We start from the raw sequence: 21,534 nt of genomic DNA, 5'->3' as shown, positions 1-21,534 counted from the left end.
CTGTGTTCACTGCTTTTCCTTTAATTGGAAGTTTTTACGTATGAAAACGTAAATGATAAAGCGGCAATACCGACATGTATACACACCAAAGAGCTTAATCCAAACGGAAATCGAACTCACGATTAAAATTCCCTTGGTTATCAATGAGCTACCATGAATAGTTCTGTTGAGCTCCTTCTGTAGAAATATAACTGAATTTCCAAGACTTTGACATTCATATCCGTTGCAAAAGTTGTTTGTATCTCCTTTGTCCTTTTTTTAAAATCTGCTATGGATACGGGAACTGTGTTCACTGCTTTTCGTTTAATTGGAAGTTTTCACGTATGAAAACGTAAATGATAAAGCGGCAATACCGACATGTATACACACCAAAGAGCTTAATCCAAACGGAAATCGAACTCACGATTAAAATTCCCTTGGTTATCAATGAGCTACCATGAATAGTTCTGTTGAGCTCCTTCTGTAGAAATATAACTGAATTTCCAAGACTTTGACATTCATATCCGTTGCAAAAGTTGTTTGTATCTCCTTTGTCCTTTTTTAAAATCTGCTATGGATACGGGAACTGTGTTCACTGCTTTTCGTTTAATTGGAAGTTTTTACGTATGAAAACGTAAATGATAAAGCGGCAATACCGACATGTATACACACCAAAGAGCTTAATCCAAACGGAAATCGAACTCACGATTAAAATTCCCTTGGTTATCAATGAGCTACCATGAATAGTTCTGTTGAGCTCCTTCTGTAGAAATATAACTGAATTTCCAAGACTTTGACATTCATATCCGTTGCAAAAGTTGTTTGTATCTCCTTTGTCCTTTTTAAAAATCTACTATGGATACGAGAACTGTGTTCACTGTTTTTCCTTTAATTGGAAGTTTTTACGTATGAAAACGTAAATGATAAAGCGGCAATGCCGACATGTATACACAGTTTCAAATTACTGTATCATTAAGTATTTCAATGAATGCTATTTTTTTTTTTTACATTTAATAACGGTTCAACATGTCTTATTACACTTAAAAGAAGAAGAAAAACACATCTGCACAAATTTTCCCGATTACGAAGGTTGAATTGGATGCTCGAACCTGGAATTTTCGGTTTATTGTTTTCCGAAGTACCCGAAGTTGGACTTTAATGTTAGAAAATAACCATAATCAGTGCGATCATTCTTTTTGAAGTGGGGAATACATTTAAGAAGTAAGCAAATTTGCAGTATAAGTTAGGTAATTTTGAATAATAATACATTTACAAATAACTCAATCTTGATGATTGAACTCTAACACTATAGTAATTTTTAGCTATGTTTTTTATTTACTACAATTCTGTTTACAATATACTATTTACGACACACAATATATACTTCAATTTTGTGCTCTATACAGGGTGAGGCAAATAAAAGTGGCCCGGACGAGTGGATACGATTGGACGTGAATGTATGCATGGAACTACATTACATGACGGAGGAGGAAAAGACTTACTATTACTTTCAACAGGATGGAGCAACTTCCCATACAGCCCGCCGAACCATGGATCACATTTACACAATCTTCACTCCTGACAGAGTTGTCAGCAGAGATCAGTCTGGTGTCGGCCCTAGCTGGCGACCCCTGTCACCTGATTGTCCGTGTGCGATTACTTTTTTGAGGGGAGACCTCAAGTATAAGATGTATCACCACAACCCTCATAGTCTTCAAGAACTGCAGGAGAACATTTCTGATGAGACTGAAGCAATTTCAGCAGCCCAGCTTCGATCTTCCTTCTGCAACTTGCTGACCAGAGCCCAAAAGTACCAAGAGATCAGTGGCGTAGCAATAGAATAGGCAGGGCAGGCATTGCCTACGGGCGCAGGGAATTTCCGTATATTAGGGGGCGCCCGAGGTTTTTAAATAAAAAAGCAAATTATATAAATAGAACACCAAGTTTTCGCGGTCTTTTTTTCTGAACATGGCAAGAATAAAAATTCCTGCTCATTTCACTCGCAGTTTATTACATTTGTGTATCAAATTATTGACATTACTGCAAACTCGTCGAGGTTATGGCACTGTGTAATAAGAAATTAATTCTGCTGTATTAATACGATGTCAGTCCTATATTATATGTACTGAGGTTACTAACTTTAAATAAAATTCCCCTGCGCAACAGGCTTTCAACAATAATGACAAATTCTATGACCTATAAGATCTGGGTTAAAATTAGTTAAAAAATGTTGCCATGATAATGAGGCACAGTACTATTGCCACGTACCGCATCTACACAGAACCAAGCAGAGGTACCAAGGGTCGGGCAAACCGGGCAACTGCCCGGGCCGCCAACATCAGGGGCGCCCAAACGAGCACCCCAAAATAAATTTTCAAACATATTTTCTAATATAACTGTAATAAAATGTTAAATATAGGCTCGGACTAGGTGAGGGGCGGCAAAAATACACTTTGACCGTGAAAATTTTGCCCATGAATTGGGCATCTCTGAACTGATAAAAGAATATGCATAAGCAAAAGTGAGAAAGAAACACTTTTGATTTTGTATACAATTTGTCGATTTATAAAAAACTGAAAATAAAAAAAAATGCTTATAAGCGGTTTCTCAAAATTTTATTTTATAATTATGTAAATCGTAACTTACTATATAGATATACTCATTTGAAATTCTTTTGGTAATACAGGTTGATACATTACTGTTTATTTACACTACCACTGAAAAGAGTCCGAATTTTACATGAGTATATTTTTAATATCCGGTTTACTTTTAAAAGACATACCACAACGACATAAAAAGAAAAACTGTCAATACTGCCACACTGATAATTTTCGGTTTATGGCCGTTTCTGCGCGTATGCATAAGTTATAGATGGTCATGCATGGGGCCTATTGGATGGGTGAGGGGATGCCACTAGGAATTTTGCCTACGGGCGCCAAAAACTATTTTTACGCCACTGCAAGAGATGAATGGTGGTCATTTTCAACATCTGCTATAACAAAAGAGACACTGACCAAAGCTTAAAACTTTACTTTATTTTAAATTATAATTTGTAACTGTTTCGGATATCTAGCATATCCTTCTTCAGACACGATAGAATTTCGATCGTGTCTGAAGAAGGATATGCTAGATATCCGAAACAGTTACAAATTATAATTTTACCCTGGAACTCTGTTCTCTGGGCCACTTTTATTTGCCCAAGTCACGTACATGCTTATAATAATAATAATAATAATAATAATAATAATAATAATAATAATAATAATAATAATAATAATAATAATAGTTATTATTATTATTATTATTATTATTATTATTATTATTAATAGTAGTAGTAGTAGTAGTAGTTGTTGTTGTTGTACTATTGAATATCACATTTCCTAACTTCAGAGTAAACTGACTATTCCCATGTAACTCAACGCAATGACACACACAAAACAAGCTTCCTCTGCGCCATCTGCAGGCACATTTCCAAAATAAAACTACCTACATACTGTTCTGTGGTTTGATTGTAACCCATTCCACCTAATAATTCAATTTTACCGGAAGGTGGTCATTTCATTTTGTTGGCCCGAGTTGCTCACCTATGAACAGTACTTATGCTAATGTTGTGCTGTAAATTAGAATCTCAGAGAATTTCGTTTATTGACATGGAAAAATGATATTTTGCTATACAATATTTATAACAGTAATATACGTAGCAGTTTATAAATAGTTATTATAACATATTCTGAACTAGATATTTTGTAATAGCAATTTCTTTGGCAGATAGTTTTATATGCCGAAATATATAAATCTGACGATGTGTTCAATTGTATCACCAAATTTTCAAACTTCAATCATCTTTATTTTAAAAATTATTATTATAAGTATTTGTTTTTACCTTCTAGTCAGTTAATTAAAAAAAAGTATTGAAATATGTAATGCGTATTTTCATTATAAATTACTTTAATGCACTATTTAAAATTAAATATAAAATGAATTGTAAAATTATAGAACTATTAGTTACCAACGCTTCTCCTACATTTGTGTTTCTTGATACATCGTACAATACAACGAATTGTCCAAGAGTCCCTTGTGGTAAGCTGTGTGTTTCGGAGAGTGAAATTTGATCTTCATTTGATGGATTGAATCTTACTTCTATCTCCCTATCTGATATTCTATTTACTATCGCTATCAGATCCACTTCTGAGGAAAGAGAGAAATACAGATGAGTAAATATACGTAAGTCTGATAAGATACAACTATTAATGATAATTATAATAATATTATTTAATATTAATTTTGCAATTACTGGTGTTATTTTTTAACTAAACGAAGTATTTTTGAAGTTTTATGATTTATGTTTTCTTCCAACCACGATCAAAGTTGAGGATTTATCTTGTCCCTTTCATTATCTTTTTAAAATAAAGTACTTCGTTATCTTACTTTCATTATCCTTTTAAAGTACTTTATTTCGTTATCTTCCTTTCATTATTCTTTTAAAGGATCGCATTTCGTTATCTTCCTTTAATTATCCTTTTAAAGTACAATAATATTTCGTTATCTTACTTTCATTATCCTTTTAAAGTACTGTATTTCGTTATCTTCCTTTCATTGTTCTTTTAAAGGATCGTATTTCGTTATTTTTTCATTATCCTTTTAAAGTACTTTATTTCGTTATTTTCTTTTCATTATCCTTTTAAAGTATTTTATTTTGTTATTTTCTTCCTTTTAAAGTACTTTCTTTCGTTACTTTCTTTTCATCTTTTTAAAGTACTTTATTTCGTTATTTTCCTTTCATAATATTTAAAGTATTGTTTTTCGTTATCTTCCTTTCATAATCCTTTTAAAGTACTTTATTTTGTTATTTTCTTTCATATCCTTTTAAAGCATTGTTTTCCCTTATCTTCCTTTCATAATCCTTTTAAAGTACTTTATTTCGTTATTTTCCTTTCGTTATCCTTTTAAAGTACTGTATTTCGTTATCTTCCTTACATTATCCTCTTAAAGTACCTGTTTCGTTATATTCCTTTCATTATCCTTTTAAAGTGCTTTATTTCGTTATTTTCCTTTCGTTATCCTTTTAAAGTACTGTATTTCGTTATCTTCTTTACATTATCCTTTAAAAAACTGTGTTTCGTTATATTCCTTTCATTATCCTTTTAAAGTGCTTTATTTCGTTATTTTCCTTTCATATCCTTTTAAAGTACTGTGTTTCGTTATATTCCTTTCATTATCCTTTTAAAGTACTGCATTAGCAACCGAGGTCAATTGGATGGTTCTGTGTTCCATCTTTCTTGAAGGTGAGATACGACGGCCTTCAAGATGTCTGTAAGGGTTGAGATCTTCTCTCATGATTGTGCACCAGCCAACTACACCGGATTCAAGCCCCGGATGTGGTTAGGTACCCATAGTAATACTAGGCCCCGTTCTTCATAATCTAGGTGTTGCATAAAGACAACAAAACTCAAACTCAAAACATTTGATACAGTAAAATTTGTTAATTTAATTTTTAAGTGTCTAACTTGAGCTAACTCTCTCGAAGCCAACAATTAAAACATGAAACATCCCATGTTTATTATTGCATAAGTTGGGTATCTGTATATATTGGATCATGACCTCTTTAAAACAACTGTATTTCTAGAGGTATGACGAAAAGGAAGAGACACTTCACTGAAAGAGCACATTCGCGTGCCAAATGTAACGGTACCCCAATATCGGGTCTGTGAAAACCATTGTAAGGTACAACGTATGAAGTAATCAAAAGTTTTCATAGAAAACTCATCTTATTCGAATGAAGAATTTCTCGTATTCCTAAGTTAAATTCGGAGCATAAATTTGGAATAACGTCATTGACACCGCCATCATCAACCACAAAGTTTTAAGATACGACTAACTCAGGAGAGTAATGCTCCTGGAAGTAAGAACGAAATACACAGTTCTGATTGGTTGGCGTTATCCATTTCTTGCCACATTGCATTCAAATAGCAGAAATCAAACGATTACTGATGTTGGTCTTCGTGGTCGAGTGTGCTAGCGCTACATGCTAGGACCGAATATCGCTTTGGCGTGGGTTCAAACCCTGCCCAAGGAAAGTTTTTTTTACATTTTTAACACTTTTTAAAATTAAAAAGCGATTTACTTGCTTTTATGCAGATAAGTAGTAGTAGCAGTAGTAGTAGGAACAGGTTAGAAGCCCCGCAAGGCTCGTTTTGTTCCCCTTGAACTCGATTATAAAAATTTTGTGACTAACTTAAAGCAACTGGCTAGGATAGCGCGTAAAACAGCTGGCTAGAGTAGCGCGCGAAAGAACGTACGTCCGGGAACATTACTCTCCCGAACGGGTCGTTTTAAGACAAGGTATATAAAATAACAGGTAGCGCCAGTTTGCGTTTAGCGTTCTGATTGGCTCTCTGTCCGTACGACATGTGGAGAGACTTGCACATCTTGAAGCAGTATGCCAACTAGCGTAATTGCGTATGCAGTATTTCATTTCTTCTCTTGAGCAATACCTCGCATACCCAAGGATGTTACAAAATAGAGGATCTGTCGATATGTATTTTCATCCTATTATCTGAATGAAGCCATAATACAACCTAGCATTGGCATGTCTGATTGGCTACTCTCGTTTCCGTCATATATGTTGGCTCATATTCCGATCTTCATATGAAGACATATAATGTGTCTGTCGTTTATTTATATTTAGGTTGTTGTTTCAGATTTGTATTATACAATGGTTACATGCTACACATATGGGAGTGATTTTGCGATTCTGCCGATTTTGCGATATGGGCAGAACCTCAATTTTATAACATCCTTGGCGATATCTCCACGTGACGTCACCGACCGCAAAGTATCCTGGGAAAAATGAGAGCAGAAAGGCTGAATCGAGAGGTCTCCTAGTTTTAAGATGTATATGCTACGAAGAAGCATGAATATTATATTGAGTAGTGAAAATATTACATTTTTAAATGTATATACCTAATTCCATAATCCAACCTACACTAAAATCTTTCCCTACCTATGACTTGACAACCTGCCTGCGAAAATTCGAGGATTAACATTATTTTTGTGAACAAAGTATAATAGTTTAAAAGGGCAAGGTTAGTACCTTTTGAGTTTATTGATCAGATGGACAGGTTAACATTAAGCCGATGCTCTACATCAGACGAGTCATAAAAAGAGAATTGAGTGTAATGGTACGGTTCATCAATAATTTATGAATTTTAAGGGAGTTAAAATTAAAGGTCATTACATTTGCTTGGAAGAAGCTACAATTCCCAAGAAGACTGTAAAGTTAGTGCAGGTGTGGTCTCCACAAAACAAGTAATAAAGAGAATTTTAAGAATAAATTAACTACCTGTTTCCAACATTAGCCGAATATTAGCAATAACTTATGCTAATTGCCACAGACATCACATTTACTTCCTGTATGTAAATACAAGGTCTGTCCCAAAAATAAGATATGCCACAGAGAGTGCGTAACCCTCTAATAAGAAGACGAGTCGTGGCGTAATGTGCACGTGTACTTGATGGGGAAACCGGTTGGCAGGGGAAAGTAGGGGAACTTTTAGCTTCATAACGCAATAGAGCTCAGTTGAGGCTCGAGAGTGTACAATTGTTTCGTCGCTGGGTTACAGCAATGATCAAACGTTTTAGTAGCGATATACAGCGAACGTTTGCCCTAAACACACGAAGTCTCCTACCGAGATGTTCGAGATGACTAAGATAACATGTATGTATTGTATTGTACAAATAGCGAGTATTCACATTGTACAACGCCTCTAGAAAACAGACAAGAAGACGTCTACGTGGGGAATGGTCCAGAGGCCCATCGATTACGGTTACATACGTTAATGTATTTGTAGTGTATGCGCATGCTTTATTGAACACTGATTGGAGTTTATGAGTTCGTATAATTGCAGAAGAGTTAGGGATTTTGAAAGCGCAAATTCATGAAATTGTAACTGAACATTTGCAGCTGTGCAAGGAGTGCAAATTAGTTTTGGGCCGGAAAAGGCATAACCATACTTCCACAGCCATCATACAGCCCTGATCTTGCTCCAGGAGTTCTTTCTGTTTGCCAGGACGAAAAACGCGTTGAAAGGACACCGATACGACACCGTGGAAGACGTACAAAGAGCCACGACAAAGTTGGTGAACGAGATTCTAGAAAAATACTTCCAAGACGTCTGCAAACTAGGAGTATTAAAAATTTTGTCGAATAAAGTGTGTTTTCTATACTCAGACTCCTTACTTTCAGAACAGACCCTGTAATACTTCTCAAATATTTTGCTGTCCTAAACATATTTATCACTAGTGCATTGCTAAGCTAATATCATTCAGTAGCTATTCTCACATACCAGAAGACCACTCCAAGTAATTAGTGCAATCACAAATTAAAGAAATTAATTTAATGGAGTTACACTACCATATCTCAAAACATGAAGTACCATTTCTTCAAAACTAATGTTTTGTATTTCTGGTATTTAAATTACAACGAACTACTTAACGGTTTAAACATTCCGCCATAACGAAAATTTCTCCCGATGTACAAACCTTTCGCTACATGCTTGCGCGAAAGCTGGGATACGTAAACAGTCAACATGGCATCCATTCTTCAGATTTAATTACACAAAATTTCAAATTAAATTTATAATTACTTACATGAAAGTTAATGACTCTGTTACCGACAATAATACAAATAACTAGATAATAAGTCTTAAAGAAAATAAAACAAACCGTGCATCTTCACATACTCGGGAAATACCATACCTATTTGATTCTATATTTCCCAATCAAAATCAAGGAGACAATTTTTAGCAATTACTTTTCAGTTTTACTTTAGAATTTGCGGTTAGGAAAATTAAAGGTAGAAACAGTAAATTAACACCGAGTCAACTGAGTAATTTGCATTTACAGGGCAAATCATGTGGGCTTAGAGAAGACGATATAGAGTAAATGCTAGAAAATCCCAAAACTAAGATGAGGCAAGATATTCTTAACTTAACTAAGCGAAGCTAACTTCACCTAAGCTACACTTAAAAAAACCTTAACTGAGCTAACGTAATCTAAACTTAACTAATCGAAGGTAACCTAACCAAGGCAAAATTAACCTATTTGAAGCTAATCTAAACTACACTTAATAAAGCTACTATATTCTTAACTAAAAATAATTATCCGAAGCTAACTTATCCGAAATTGGGCAGCACTTACTAAACCTAAGCTGAGCCAACATAATCTAAACTTAAGTAACATAAGATAATACCTAACCTAAGTTAAATTATCTTAATGGAAGCTAATGTAAACTGCACATAACAAATCTAATATATTCTAAATTAAATCTAATTGACTGGGGCTAACTTACCTAAGCAGCACTTACAAAACTAAGCTGATCTAACATAATCTAAGCTCAATTAACCGAATGTATCCAGAGTTGAACCGAGTAATTTTCTCAACCTACGAGGTGTGTTCAAATCGTATCGAGCCTTAATTTTTCCCGCGTGAACTGATGAAACGCGGGATATTTTCTTCAGTGTAAATGTAGAGGGGACACTCATTCGCAGTTGTGAATTTTTCCCGCCCGCAGAAAGCGTTGCGTCAGTCGCTAGCAGTCGGCCAACGAGTGAAGACGTGTCATGAGCGGTCGTCACGTTTCAATTTTTGACAGAAAAACGTAAGAGATTTTGCATCAAATTTTGCCAAAAGCTTGAACGATAGCCAAGCAGTAACCATTCAATCGGATCGGTACGTTCAATTTTGAACGAGAATTTGGGCATGAGAAAAGCGTCCGCAAAATTGGATTTCTGGCTTTCATCGCCAAACACAACCATCCTGTATATTGTCAGGCTCTCTACTCACCCAACATGGCTCCGTATGACTTTTGGTTATTTCTCAAGCTGAAAATTTTCACTAAAAGGGACTCGATTTGAGTCAAGAGAAGACATCTTGCAGAATGCGACGGCACGGTTGCTCACCATTCCAAAAACTGCTTTCCAGAACTGTTCCCAACAATGGCGGAAGCGCTAGAAGAAGTGTGTACACAACCAAGGAGACTACTTTGAAAGGAATTAGTGTTTTAGATTTCCAAATCAATAAATGTACAGCTCACAGATGACGAGAAGAACCCTAAAGCAGGGGAAGCGGGGAAAGGTCAACGACACGGTCAAGTCCATTTTCGGTTTTTGAGGTTTGGTCTATACTTAGATGTCGTCTGCTATTCCGGGTAAAGTTATATATGTGCTATTCCGTAGTGTCATTTGAAACCCCCATGCGAAAAGTGGGCGAGCCCATACCTACGTCACACTACTTCTGCTAGGGTTCTTCTCGTCATCTGTGAGCTGTATTTTTGCCAATCTAAGGTTCGATACTTTTTGAAGACACCTCGTATAGTTAATTAACCGAACCGGAGATGGCCTGAATAACATTGTCTGAAACTCAGCTATGTCTTAATTCACCTACCAAGTTAAAAGAATAAATATCAATTAAATAAATGACTTACGATTTGATTCATCATCTGATGTTACCTCCAGTCCAGTTCTCAAATCAGGAATGTGAAAATAAGTGATGTCTCTAGTTTCTTTGATAATGACTGTGACATTAAGGACAGGGACTACCTTAAAAAAAAACAACATATTTTTAAGTTTTATATTTTAATAAAACACTCTAGTATCTAAAATCTTTTGTCATTCATTTATTTTTGATTTTGTTGAAACTGAGGATAAATAATAATCAAATATTTCTGAAACGAGTGAAACTCAATCTCGAAGTAATGTGAATTTTCTTATTCACTTTAGAAGACTAAAGATCTGAATTAAGAGTCGTAGGAATACCGAATAGACACTGGAATAATAATATCCAACTGAGAGATCCTTGACGTCACAGTTTTCTACTCGGATTCTTAATAAATTACTCATAGAAAGCAAGGAGGAGGCAGCAAAGTTATCGTTGATATATCATAGTGGTGGCAGGCAAACAAGGCCTAGTGGGTTGTTTTGCAGATACGCTACTCTTTGATTATTTGCTAGTCAAACACTTGTTCTCTTTCTCGGGCCTCTGAAAGCCACGTTTTCTATCATACATCCAGGAGTTGGAAATGGCTGCATTGGACAATTTAATCTCTACTGTGCGAGACAATCGAAATGGCGTTTTGATCTTGAATGCTGCTTTTACGTCGATCAATCTGTTTGCAGCAACGTTGCCAACACTGTGACGCAAAAGTCCGAACATTTGTATTCTTAGTGAGAGGGAAACCCTGGCTCGTTCTCTGAAAACAAACTCCTCATTGGAGATATGGCAGCAACGCGTCATGAGGTCATTGGTTCATTGCAAAAGCCGATTTGGTTGCCATGACTCGAGTATAATCATATCAGTTTCATAACAGACGAGAATGTTCATTTCTAAAATTTTAATGAAATTAATTACTTAATTTCATTATTAAGTGTTAATAATAAACGTAAAACGTCTCAGGCTGTCTGACACGTTAATTGGATATACTTAGGTATAAACGAGTGAGTTCCGATTCAGCGTCTGGAACTACGGTAGACTGACAAACTTGAAGTACTGTAGTACAACTAGAACTCCTGGTTGCAATAGATTAATAAGATCAAAAGATAGAACTGTTCCTCTGATGTTGAATCCACATCAAGAAACCATTACTTGCTGTCTCTTACTGTGTTCGCTCTATGGCGATAAAGGTTGAAACCGAAAATCGTAACTTTCAACCACTTTCAGTTTTATTATAGGGTTAAGAGAGAGGTTGAAACCGAAAATCGTAACTTTTAACCACTTTCAGTTTGATTATAGGGTTAAGAGAGAGATTGAAACCGAAAATCGTAACTTTCAACCACTTTCAGTTTGATTATAGGGTTAAGAGAGAAGTTGAAACCGAAAATCGTAACTTTCAACCACTTTCAGTTTGATTATAGGGTTAAGAGAGAAGTTGAAACCGAAAATCGTAACTTTCAACCACTTTCAGTTTGATTATAGGATTAAGAGAGAGGTTGAAACCGAAAATCATAACTTTCAACCACTTTCAGTTTGATTATAGGATTAAGAGAGAGGTTGAAACCGAAAATCATAACTTTCAACCACTTTCAGTTTGATTATAGAGTTAAGAGAGAGGTTGAAACCGAAAATCATAACTTTCAACCACTTTCAGTTTGATTATAGAGTTAAGAGAAAGGTTGAAACCGAAAATCGCAGCTTTAAACCACTTTCAGTTTGATTATAGAGTTAAGAGAAAGGTTGAAACCGAAAATCGTAGCTTTAAACCACTTTCAGTTTGATTATAGGGTTAAGAGAGAGGTTGAAACCGAAAATCGTAACTTTAAACCACTTTCAGTTTGATTATAGGGTTAAGAGAGAGGTTGAAACCGAAAATCGTAACTTTGAACCACTTTCAATTTGATTATAGGGTTAAGTGAGAGGTTGAAACCGAAAATCGTAACTTTCAACCACTTTCAGTTTGATTATAGGGTTAAGAGAGAGGTTGAAACTGAAAATTGTAGCATTCAACCACTTCCAGTTTGATTATAGAGTTAAGAGAGGTAACGCAATATATTTTTAGGACATTGAATCGATTGTAAATATCCGCTACTTAATACCTCTTATAGTTTTTGCTCTACGAAAATCAGCATTGAAACCAGAAGTGTTAGTAAATTCACCAACTTCTAAATTCGATATAGTGTTAGAGTGTGATAGTTGGATAGTGGATGGTTGTGATAGTTGGATGGTTGTGATATTTGGATGGTTGTGATATCCATTGTAACGATCCTTTTGTTGCTATGTATTACCGTTTTCGTGTGGAAATAAACGTTGAAACAGGAAATAGTTAATTGGAACCACTTCCGGTTTTAATAGAAGGTTAACGGAAGAGATGGAACATATTCTCGTTAAGCCGAATCAACTGCAAAAAGCACATCTCGAAATCTCTTACGGTTTTGTCTCTATGGAAATCACTATTGAAACGGACGTAGTAGTAAATTTCAACCACTTCCGGTTTCGGTAGAATGTTATGAGTTGTGATGAAATGTTTTCTTGACATTCTGAGTCGATTACAGGAAACTGTTTGTCACTACATATTACCATTTTTGTTCCATGGCAACAAATGTTGAAACCGGAAATGGTTCATTTGGACCACTTGCAGTTTTAATAGAGGGTTAATGACGAAGACGGAAAATACTTCTGGAAAACTGGTGTCACCCTAGCTGATCCTGAGCAATCCCGATTTCCTGTCCCATTCCTGACTTCACCCGTTCATTCACTGTTTTCCTGATTGAATATTGGTGTCAGTCTCACTTGTGACAGTAGAAAAAGATACATTTGATGGACAAGTTAGACATAGTGTCATTGAAATATAATATTTATCTAATTTGCTACTTGCTGTTAAACTGCATCTGTATGCATTACCATCGACATTGTAAATTGGAAAGGGCTCGGACGATATTTTCAGTTTTATTTGCATCGAACTGAGCGGCAAGGAAATCTTCAATAAACATACAGTGCCCTATGCAGAGTCGTTCTGACGCGTGATTAGTGCCATACTAAAGGGTTTGACTAACATATGTTTCATGCAGTAGTCAGGCCTTTAGTATGAAGCTAACCATACGTCAAAACGACTCTGCGTAAGGCGGACACTGTTTAAACTTACTCTGTCAACCATATTAGTAACTATGAAACAATAATCATGGGACATACGAAGTAGGTTATTGGAAATTTTTCTTGGCTTGGTAGATCTAGTTGGGAAGTGGGAATAACTTGACAGACAGAAATTGGTGAAACAACGGGCTTTGAAGCTAATGAGAAATAATCGTCTGCCATTGTTTGCACGATACTAGACAACATTTTTCATTTTTATTGTAATATCGTATTAAATATTAAATACTAAGCCTTAGCAGCAATTTCTAATGGTAGTGCTGGATATGGACATTCTGTAGTCTTAAGATTTCCTTCCGTTGCTACCTTTTGTGACAAATAGTGTGCTAGTATCATTCTTTTTTCACTTAAGATGAAGCGTCAATATCCCAATGGAGCAGAAAAACAAACAAACAAACAAACAAACAAAAAAACCGCACAGAAAAACATTAAAAGCTTCCAGGTCATTTAGAAGTACATCTGAAACTTACAATTAATGCAAGATGCTGTTAGGTTAGTGGGATATTTGGTTGGCTCAAACATATGCTAGAGAACTATCTTGAAAATAGTGCTACGATCAGTTTAAAATCTCTTCCGCTACTTCTGGCTTCAGAAAGTGAGATCAAGAATGAACCATTGCCTATTACAAGTTCATCATGTGATAACAAAAGTCTTGTTAGAGTTACCGATTATCATAATGATAATAACGGAGATATCTCAGATTGTGAAAAGGAACATAAGAACAGCTATCACCAGCGAACATTGGATCGTCTGCAACTGCTGAAAATTACGCTACCGAAAGAGAATCGACTTGCCTAGAAGCTATTAGGAGCCAACGCACTATAGATGTAGCGTTTTGTGATATTCCATGCTGGAATTCCCCGATTTCTGATACATTTCGCCAATTAATGGCTGAGACTGGTTCAGAAGAACTGTGTAATAAAAACCGTAGTTATTCGATAGTTCGGGACGTTTCCTTTCGAAAGACTATTTTGAAAGAAAAATGACAAATTAACAAAGGACTTCCGGAACTTGGTAAGTTTTCCCGGACTATCAGCCAGATGAAGACATTGTCATCCGAAGTTTCGATTGCAGATATTGCGTTCAGCTACAGGGATTGTGATGAAGAGACCGGAAATATGTGTGTATTATTTATGGTTACTATCCAGGGGCGGAGATATGAATGGAGATCAGTGATTGGCTGAGAGGAATGCTGGCTCCTGATTGTCTGTTGCTGTGACTATGAGGAATGGCTTTGTTGAACCTTGTTTTTTGTTCCTGAAAAGGGCCAACCAGAATAGGATAAAGTTGAAACCCATTGTCTCTATTGAGCCTGTTTCTCTCGTGAGATGGTTATGGCTTCCTTTATTATTCTGTCCCGAAAATTGCTGCACTTGACTCCTATCACGGTATTTTAAAAATCGATTCTGTGTCTCAGCTCTAAGTTATGCTATGGTAGTTTTGACTTTTCGGAATGGTGAAGTCTTATGTAGCTGTTTTGTTCTTTGCACCGTTGTTCTATGGTACGAGCAGTTTGCTCTATGTATGATCTGACATATTTAGTGGTATACTATAAACTCCAGGAGTGCACAGATGAACATTATCTTTCACTGGTTTGATTAACGATCTGATGTTGCCTGGAGGTTTGTGAATAACTTTCTACTATGTTTAGTGAGTATTCGCCTGTTTGCTAGAGGCATGACCGATGAAAGGCAATATGGTAGTAGAGAGAAAATCCTCATTCTTGACTTTTTTGATCACTTTCTATTGGGAAGTAATGGCCTTTTTTTTTTAAAAAAAAATGGCCATGTTGATATCTGTAAGACTGTAGCTATTCTCTTCTAGCCTCAAACGCAGATGATTGAATTCCTTTTCTAAACTTTCCTGGTTACTTGCAGAGACTGCTCTGTGGGTCAAGGTGCTTAGCACTGAAAGACGTTGTCACTTGTGATGGCAGCTGCTTGTGTTGAGGGACAGTTCGCCTGCCATGAAGTTCAGCAAAGAAAAGGAGTAAGAGAAGGGGGAGAAATGTGAACTCACATTGAGAAACGTGTCTAAAAGACATCTTAGAAATCCATTATGTGTCCTAGGACTTCGAGAGTTGCAATAGAAACTTGAAGATATCGAAAATAACCGGATTACTATGTCCCTTACGGGATAGTATTTGGTTGATTGATTGATTGATTTTTGAGTTTTACGTCCCGTTCAGCAGCGAGGCTATATGAGACGTGGACCTACTGATTAACGTGGAATCCGAACCACATGAGCTCCCGCCGGGAATCGAACCCGGGTTTCCCGCGCCAAAGGCGCGCATGCTAACCGCTTAGCCACGAATGAGCTCTGGGATAGTATTTGGATGTCAAAAAGTTGTTCTGTTTTTATCTAACAAAGCCTCATAAACATCTCGCAGGAATTTCCGCTTCTGTGACATAAACGGACATCTGAATTTCTATGGAAGGTTCACTGGCAAAAATTGGACGTTGCGTGGACTTCCTGGGATGAAATTGACGGCCAAAGGATATTTTAATGCTGTATGGTTGGCAAGTGTTAGGAGCATGAATAGTTATACATTCAGGAGAGGTGTATTTTCAAAACAATTGAATTTGCTATTAATGTTCTTGTTTGCCTGCCAACATTGCCTTTACCTAACCACGTTTCTCGACTGCTCTGGTGACTATTTGTTTTGTTTACTGAGAATAGGAAGAACAAACGATGGCCCAATATCACACATCAGTAGATTATAAAAGATTGTTCTAAGAGAAATAAATAAGAAAACATGCAGGGTCACTTACCTGTCCTGGGTTTAGGTTAATGGCGTGTTCATAGTGGCCAAGACGGCGCTCCAAAAGTTCTTCATACATTAACTCAAAAGTGATATTATTTAATGGTTCAATATTGAGAGAAACATTAAAGTTATTCGTACCTCGTGCACTGAAAATGAAATATATGCACAAGTATTTTATTATCAATTCGTTAATATTGTCGTCATAAATAAATCAGAGAAGATATACAGACATGACGACCACAAATGAGGTTTGCAAAATGAAACTACAATATACAACAATGCATGTATATGATTCAAATGTATAGATCTACCAGAGGTTAAAGCTTTGTACAATAAACTCTCGGTATGCCTACACATGCTCCTCCTCGGATTTCCAAACAATAATCATGTAGGCTGAAGAATGTCATGTATTACATTATCAAAGGTGAATTGTGATTACTTTCTCGAAGTTCATCAATAGACCTTATATTTATTTTGTATCTTTAATAATTTGTTTCACATCATTAATATAATCCCACAGAAATAAATGACATGAACAGTAACAACACAACAGACCAAAAATAAATTTAACCTTGCACGGCAGAACTACCAGACTTGTGACAAGTCTCTCAATTGGGATCTACAAGTCTATATTCAACCTATTCCAAATGTCGAATTTCCTGGTTTCCATGTATATTTCAGGCTTGTCCCTCAATCTGTAGCAAGTCTAATATATAAATTTTAAATTGAAGATTCAGATCTAATAATCGTTTAAGCTAGGACATTTCCAAATGTGGATCAGCATTTGATTAAAATGACCTACAGTATAAAGCATCAAATCAACCCTTGGATTTCATAATATCGTTACAGCTGAACCAAAGATATATTGTTTTGAATACGAAATAAAAATTGCTAAGAGCTACACACAGGAAAATTAATTATAGACTGACCTTTAGTTAAAAGCGATTTAAAGGGAAACTAGTGTTAACACAAGCGGCAGTAGTCTTTTAAATTTCTTCTGCTTAAAGAATTGTATCATTTCTTCGGATAAATGAGACATATATTATCAAGAAGGGGTATATAAAATTATGTATGGTCAGGGATAACACATTCACTGATTCATTTAATTTTATATTAAACACACAGTTATCAAGGAAAAGGCAGAATGATCATAGCACATAATCGGTAGGGGTTTAGGAGGTGATAGATATACAGCGAACCCATTTATTACCAAACAAAGGCAAGTACTATTTTTTACCCCTTATTTTCGGACGTTCCAATTCATCTTGCCAACTCCTCACGTATACTTGTTATATTCTGTGATCAGTTTAGGGTTGAGAGATGTGAACATCTTTCTTTTCAGATTTATGCCATGACTTCACTTGCGATAGAGTTTCGATAGTTTCATGGTTGAATAGTAACCTCATACAGTTGTTGTTCCGGCTGACAGGCTAAATTTCACTCTGCGAGTCAAATTTGTAGTCAAATATTCCACGCCCTGTTCCGAACAGTTCCGGTTTCTCTGACATCCCGTTCCTCTGACATATGTTTCATCAAAGAAAATCCCGTGAAGAAAATTGTTAAAGTTTGTTTGTCTTTGATCTTTCGAAAATATGAATCATTCTCAGGACAACAGATGACCCAAGTTCAGACACACTTGTGTCATCATCTTCAGGGTCCTTCGACTTGCCGTCATACACCTGCATCTTGTACCAATAACCTGTTTCTGAGCAATATATATATTCGTTTGTTTGAACCGAAACCTAACAGGCTTACCACCTATAAATTGCTTGAAATAACGCCCGTAATATCGAACCGTTTGTTCATCAATTCTCAAATTTTTTCAGAGAGGACACCAAATTTTAGAAAATTTTTGTTTAGTTCTTCGATCAATGGGCAAATCTTGAAAAGTTTATCCCGTTGAATATATGGCTGTATTTCATAGTGACCTTTGTATATAGATGTATTTTTTTTCTCGTGGATTACAAGTAAATAGTTTTGTGTAAAGGAATGTATTAGGTTTCATAGTGACATTTTTGTGGCTACATTCAAAAAGTTATTTTAAAGTCTTGTCTTTCGTACTTGTCGGCGAGTTAGTAATATTAAAGAATGAATTGACTTCAAATTGAAGTAAATGTCTACTGGAAGTGGAATGTCCGTACAAAAGTTTGGGTAAGAGCTGTTGTAATTTAATATTTACAGTGTATTAAATTCTGTGTTCTTAATTTAATCTTGCCTATTTCTGTAATAATATAACATAATCAATTCTTTCCTTTTTTTTATAACTTTCCTAATTCTTTTCTTTATATAATTACCCCTGTTCTTTTGATAATACATAATAATTTATTCAATTTTTTTCTCTGTGGAAATTGTATATATTTAGTATAAATGTACTTGAGGGTTATTTTTTCAAGGCCATTTTCTTCGGGGTCATTTTCCCCGCTGGTTAGCAAAATCAAGAACCATTTTTTTTTTAGTTTTCTTTTCAGGGTACATTGTTTCTCCACGCAGTAGGGCTATATTCAGCAGTTTCAAGTAGTGATAATAGTGAAATTTGGGATAATTTTGGAACTGGGGGCTGGGAAATCAGGTAAAAACACCATGTTTAGAGGAGAAATGAGTTGACGTTACTTAAGCGTAATTACTAAGTACTAACATAATCTAGCCTAGCCTAAACTATCAAAAACAGAAAATATGAGAAGAGAGTACGAATTTTAAGCAAAGAATTCTGGTCTCCCAAACCCAAAAATCCTAATCTAACGTAACCTAAACTAACCTAAATCAATCTAACCTAAGCCGTACCGTTACCTAGCTGTATTATATATATTGTACCGTTATTTTTTTCTAGGCCATTTTCTAGAGGGGTATTTTCCCCATTGGCTAGCAAAATCAAAACAATTTTATCGAGTTTTCTTTTCAGGGTATATTTTCCCTTTACGCAGTATATTCAACAGTTTAAAATAGTGATAATAGTGAAATTTTGCACTACTTATTTCTTTCGAAGATTTTTTTTTTTAAATGTAGATTATGCATATAACACTGTGTCATCATACAAAAAAATGAAGAAAAGATTCCAATTCATGAAATAACTGAATTACTCTAGAAAAAATAATGGTAAAGGCTACTTCTGGTGAGCTTGGGTTTTTAGGTAGAATGAGTTGGGACTGGATCACAGAAAAGTATGTAGGTGGTTTACGTTCGGAAATGTAAGTGGAAATAACAGGGAAAGATTGTTTGATATTGCCATTGCATTGCATTCCATCTGAATGTTGAACTTTGTTTTCCAGTTTACACGGAAGTTAGAAAATTTTGTTTTTCCATTATCTTCCTTCGAGCTGCTCAATTGTGGTGTGATAATGTGACTCAAGTAACAAGAAAGCCTTCGGCAAGTTGGCGCGTTGCTTGGCTTTTGGCTTTTTACACTTGCACTTTCAACGCGTGCTTTTTATCTGCCATTTGTTGTAAAGCAACTATTTTATGCTTTAGACCCTTCGCAGAGCGTCATAACATCACTAGTCGTTCATTGGATATTGACTTGCCAACAGCATAAAATAGTTGTGTCAAGCTTGAATGGAACACTGAATGCAAGGTTGCCCCATGTAACTTAGTTATTCGAATCCAGCTTGCGGCATGCTTGCATGTTTTCCAATCAAGCTAGACGCAAGCTTGGCCAACTTGCAATGCAAACTTAGAGCAAGCGCTTTGCAAGTTATCTCTGCTCTTGGCGACGTTATTTTAAAGTGATGAACGTTTTCTTTTATGGACTCCTTCTCTTCCTTTACACATAGATAAAGTTCGTACAGAGAAACATTAAGTTTGTAACAAATATTACATATGAATAAGTTTTTACTTACTTCAATTTAATATAAGCAGCTGTCTTTTCACTCATTATAGCCTGGGCATATTCCTGACGAGCCTTTTCTTTTTCCTGGACGTACGCATTGAATATTTTATCTTCAATTATTCTGGAAAGAAAAATCAATTTATTACACCGTTACTCTGAAGAACACAACACTATTTAGGTCAAGGATCTGCCCATATGTATCTTGATCCCATTAACTCAATAAAGCCAAGAAACAGCCTAGCATCGACACGTCTGCTCTCGTTGATTGGCTACTCTCGATACAGCCATGAATGTTGGTTCCAAACATTGCTATCTTATTGGGTGGAGCGAGCGAAGTAGGAATGGCGAAACTTCACGATTTTGTTGTAAAGGTAGATCCTCTATTTTATAACATCTTTGACTTAGGTAGAGCATATTGATCACATTGACACATATTTCTTATCAATTTCTTAACAATTTCCAAATACAGTCTGCAAAGTACATTTATATTTAAATCATTAACAAACAACAACAATGGAAAAGAAGTGAAAATAGTCGTCCATGATCTATATTTAAAGTTTCGTCAGGCTTCGCATATGAAACTAAATAAACAAAACCTTGATAAAAAAAAATCTCTGGTAGGATTAGAGGAAGTTAGCATCTTTCAAGTATGAAACACGAACGATAGTGAAATTATCTCTATGCCCGCTAGATAAACTTCAACTAACGGTTTTTAATGCTGAATAAATCAAATATTTATAATTAACAAAATTAAAGTTTTGGTGATTATCAATTCGAATTTTAATTAATTTGATTCATTTCTGAGAAAACTTGCTGCTTTTATGACCAGAATAGCACTAATTTAAGGAACCGTTGTATAATGGTCGCAGTGCAATTGTAAATCTTATAGACCTAATTGTTATAAGTTTACAGCTTATGGCATTTCAATATATAGCAACCAAATATTCTTACAATTTAATCTTTCAGGTAAATTCAAATTTATAAAATTATAACAACCAAAATCATGCCACAACGACGGCGTGTATATTTCTAAATTAGCGAAACTTTTGTAAGAAAGGCAGTCTATTACCTTTGAAATGTCATTTGAAATAAAGGAAACACTGACAGATGACATTTAATTTGTTTACTTACAGACACATCCGAAATATGTAAATCAAACATTTGTTTGTTCTAACCATGTGTTCTATAGTGTAGTGTATATTAAAATATTACATGAGAAACCGTTATCACGACTCACTTATCTGCTTTCGATTTCGAGCCATTTTGAAAATCGGCATTTATTTTCGCGTTTCTAAACAGTTGAAAACGGAAAGCCACTAGGTGACTTGTA

The 21,534-nt window shown here is 35.5% G+C and overlaps 1 protein-coding gene across 1 annotated transcript in view; it reads right to left on the bottom strand.

The window, feature by feature from the left end:
- Window positions 1–21,287, bottom strand: part of LOC145692571 (inter-alpha-trypsin inhibitor heavy chain H4-like) — a 123,469-nt gene extending 102,182 nt beyond the window's left edge. Inside the window, exons 1-5 of the mRNA XM_081767881.1 lie at window positions 21,274–21,287; window positions 20,215–20,325; window positions 16,389–16,527; window positions 10,463–10,577; window positions 3,989–4,167 (exon numbers count right to left, since the gene is read on the bottom strand). Of these exons, the coding sequence (XP_081624007.1) occupies window positions 3,989–4,167; window positions 10,463–10,577; window positions 16,389–16,527; window positions 20,215–20,325; window positions 21,274–21,287 (558 nt within the window). The remainder of the gene's footprint in view (window positions 1–3,988; window positions 4,168–10,462; window positions 10,578–16,388; window positions 16,528–20,214; window positions 20,326–21,273) is intronic.
- Window positions 21,288–21,534: the final 247 nt, after the last annotated feature.

Source organism: Thermobia domestica, chromosome 8 (genome assembly GCF_964235325.1).
Source record: "Thermobia domestica chromosome 8, izTheDome1.hap1.1, whole genome shotgun sequence".
Lineage (NCBI taxonomy): Eukaryota > Metazoa > Arthropoda > Insecta > Zygentoma > Lepismatidae > Thermobia > Thermobia domestica.
This window is presented reverse-complemented; position numbering and strand designations above follow the sequence as displayed.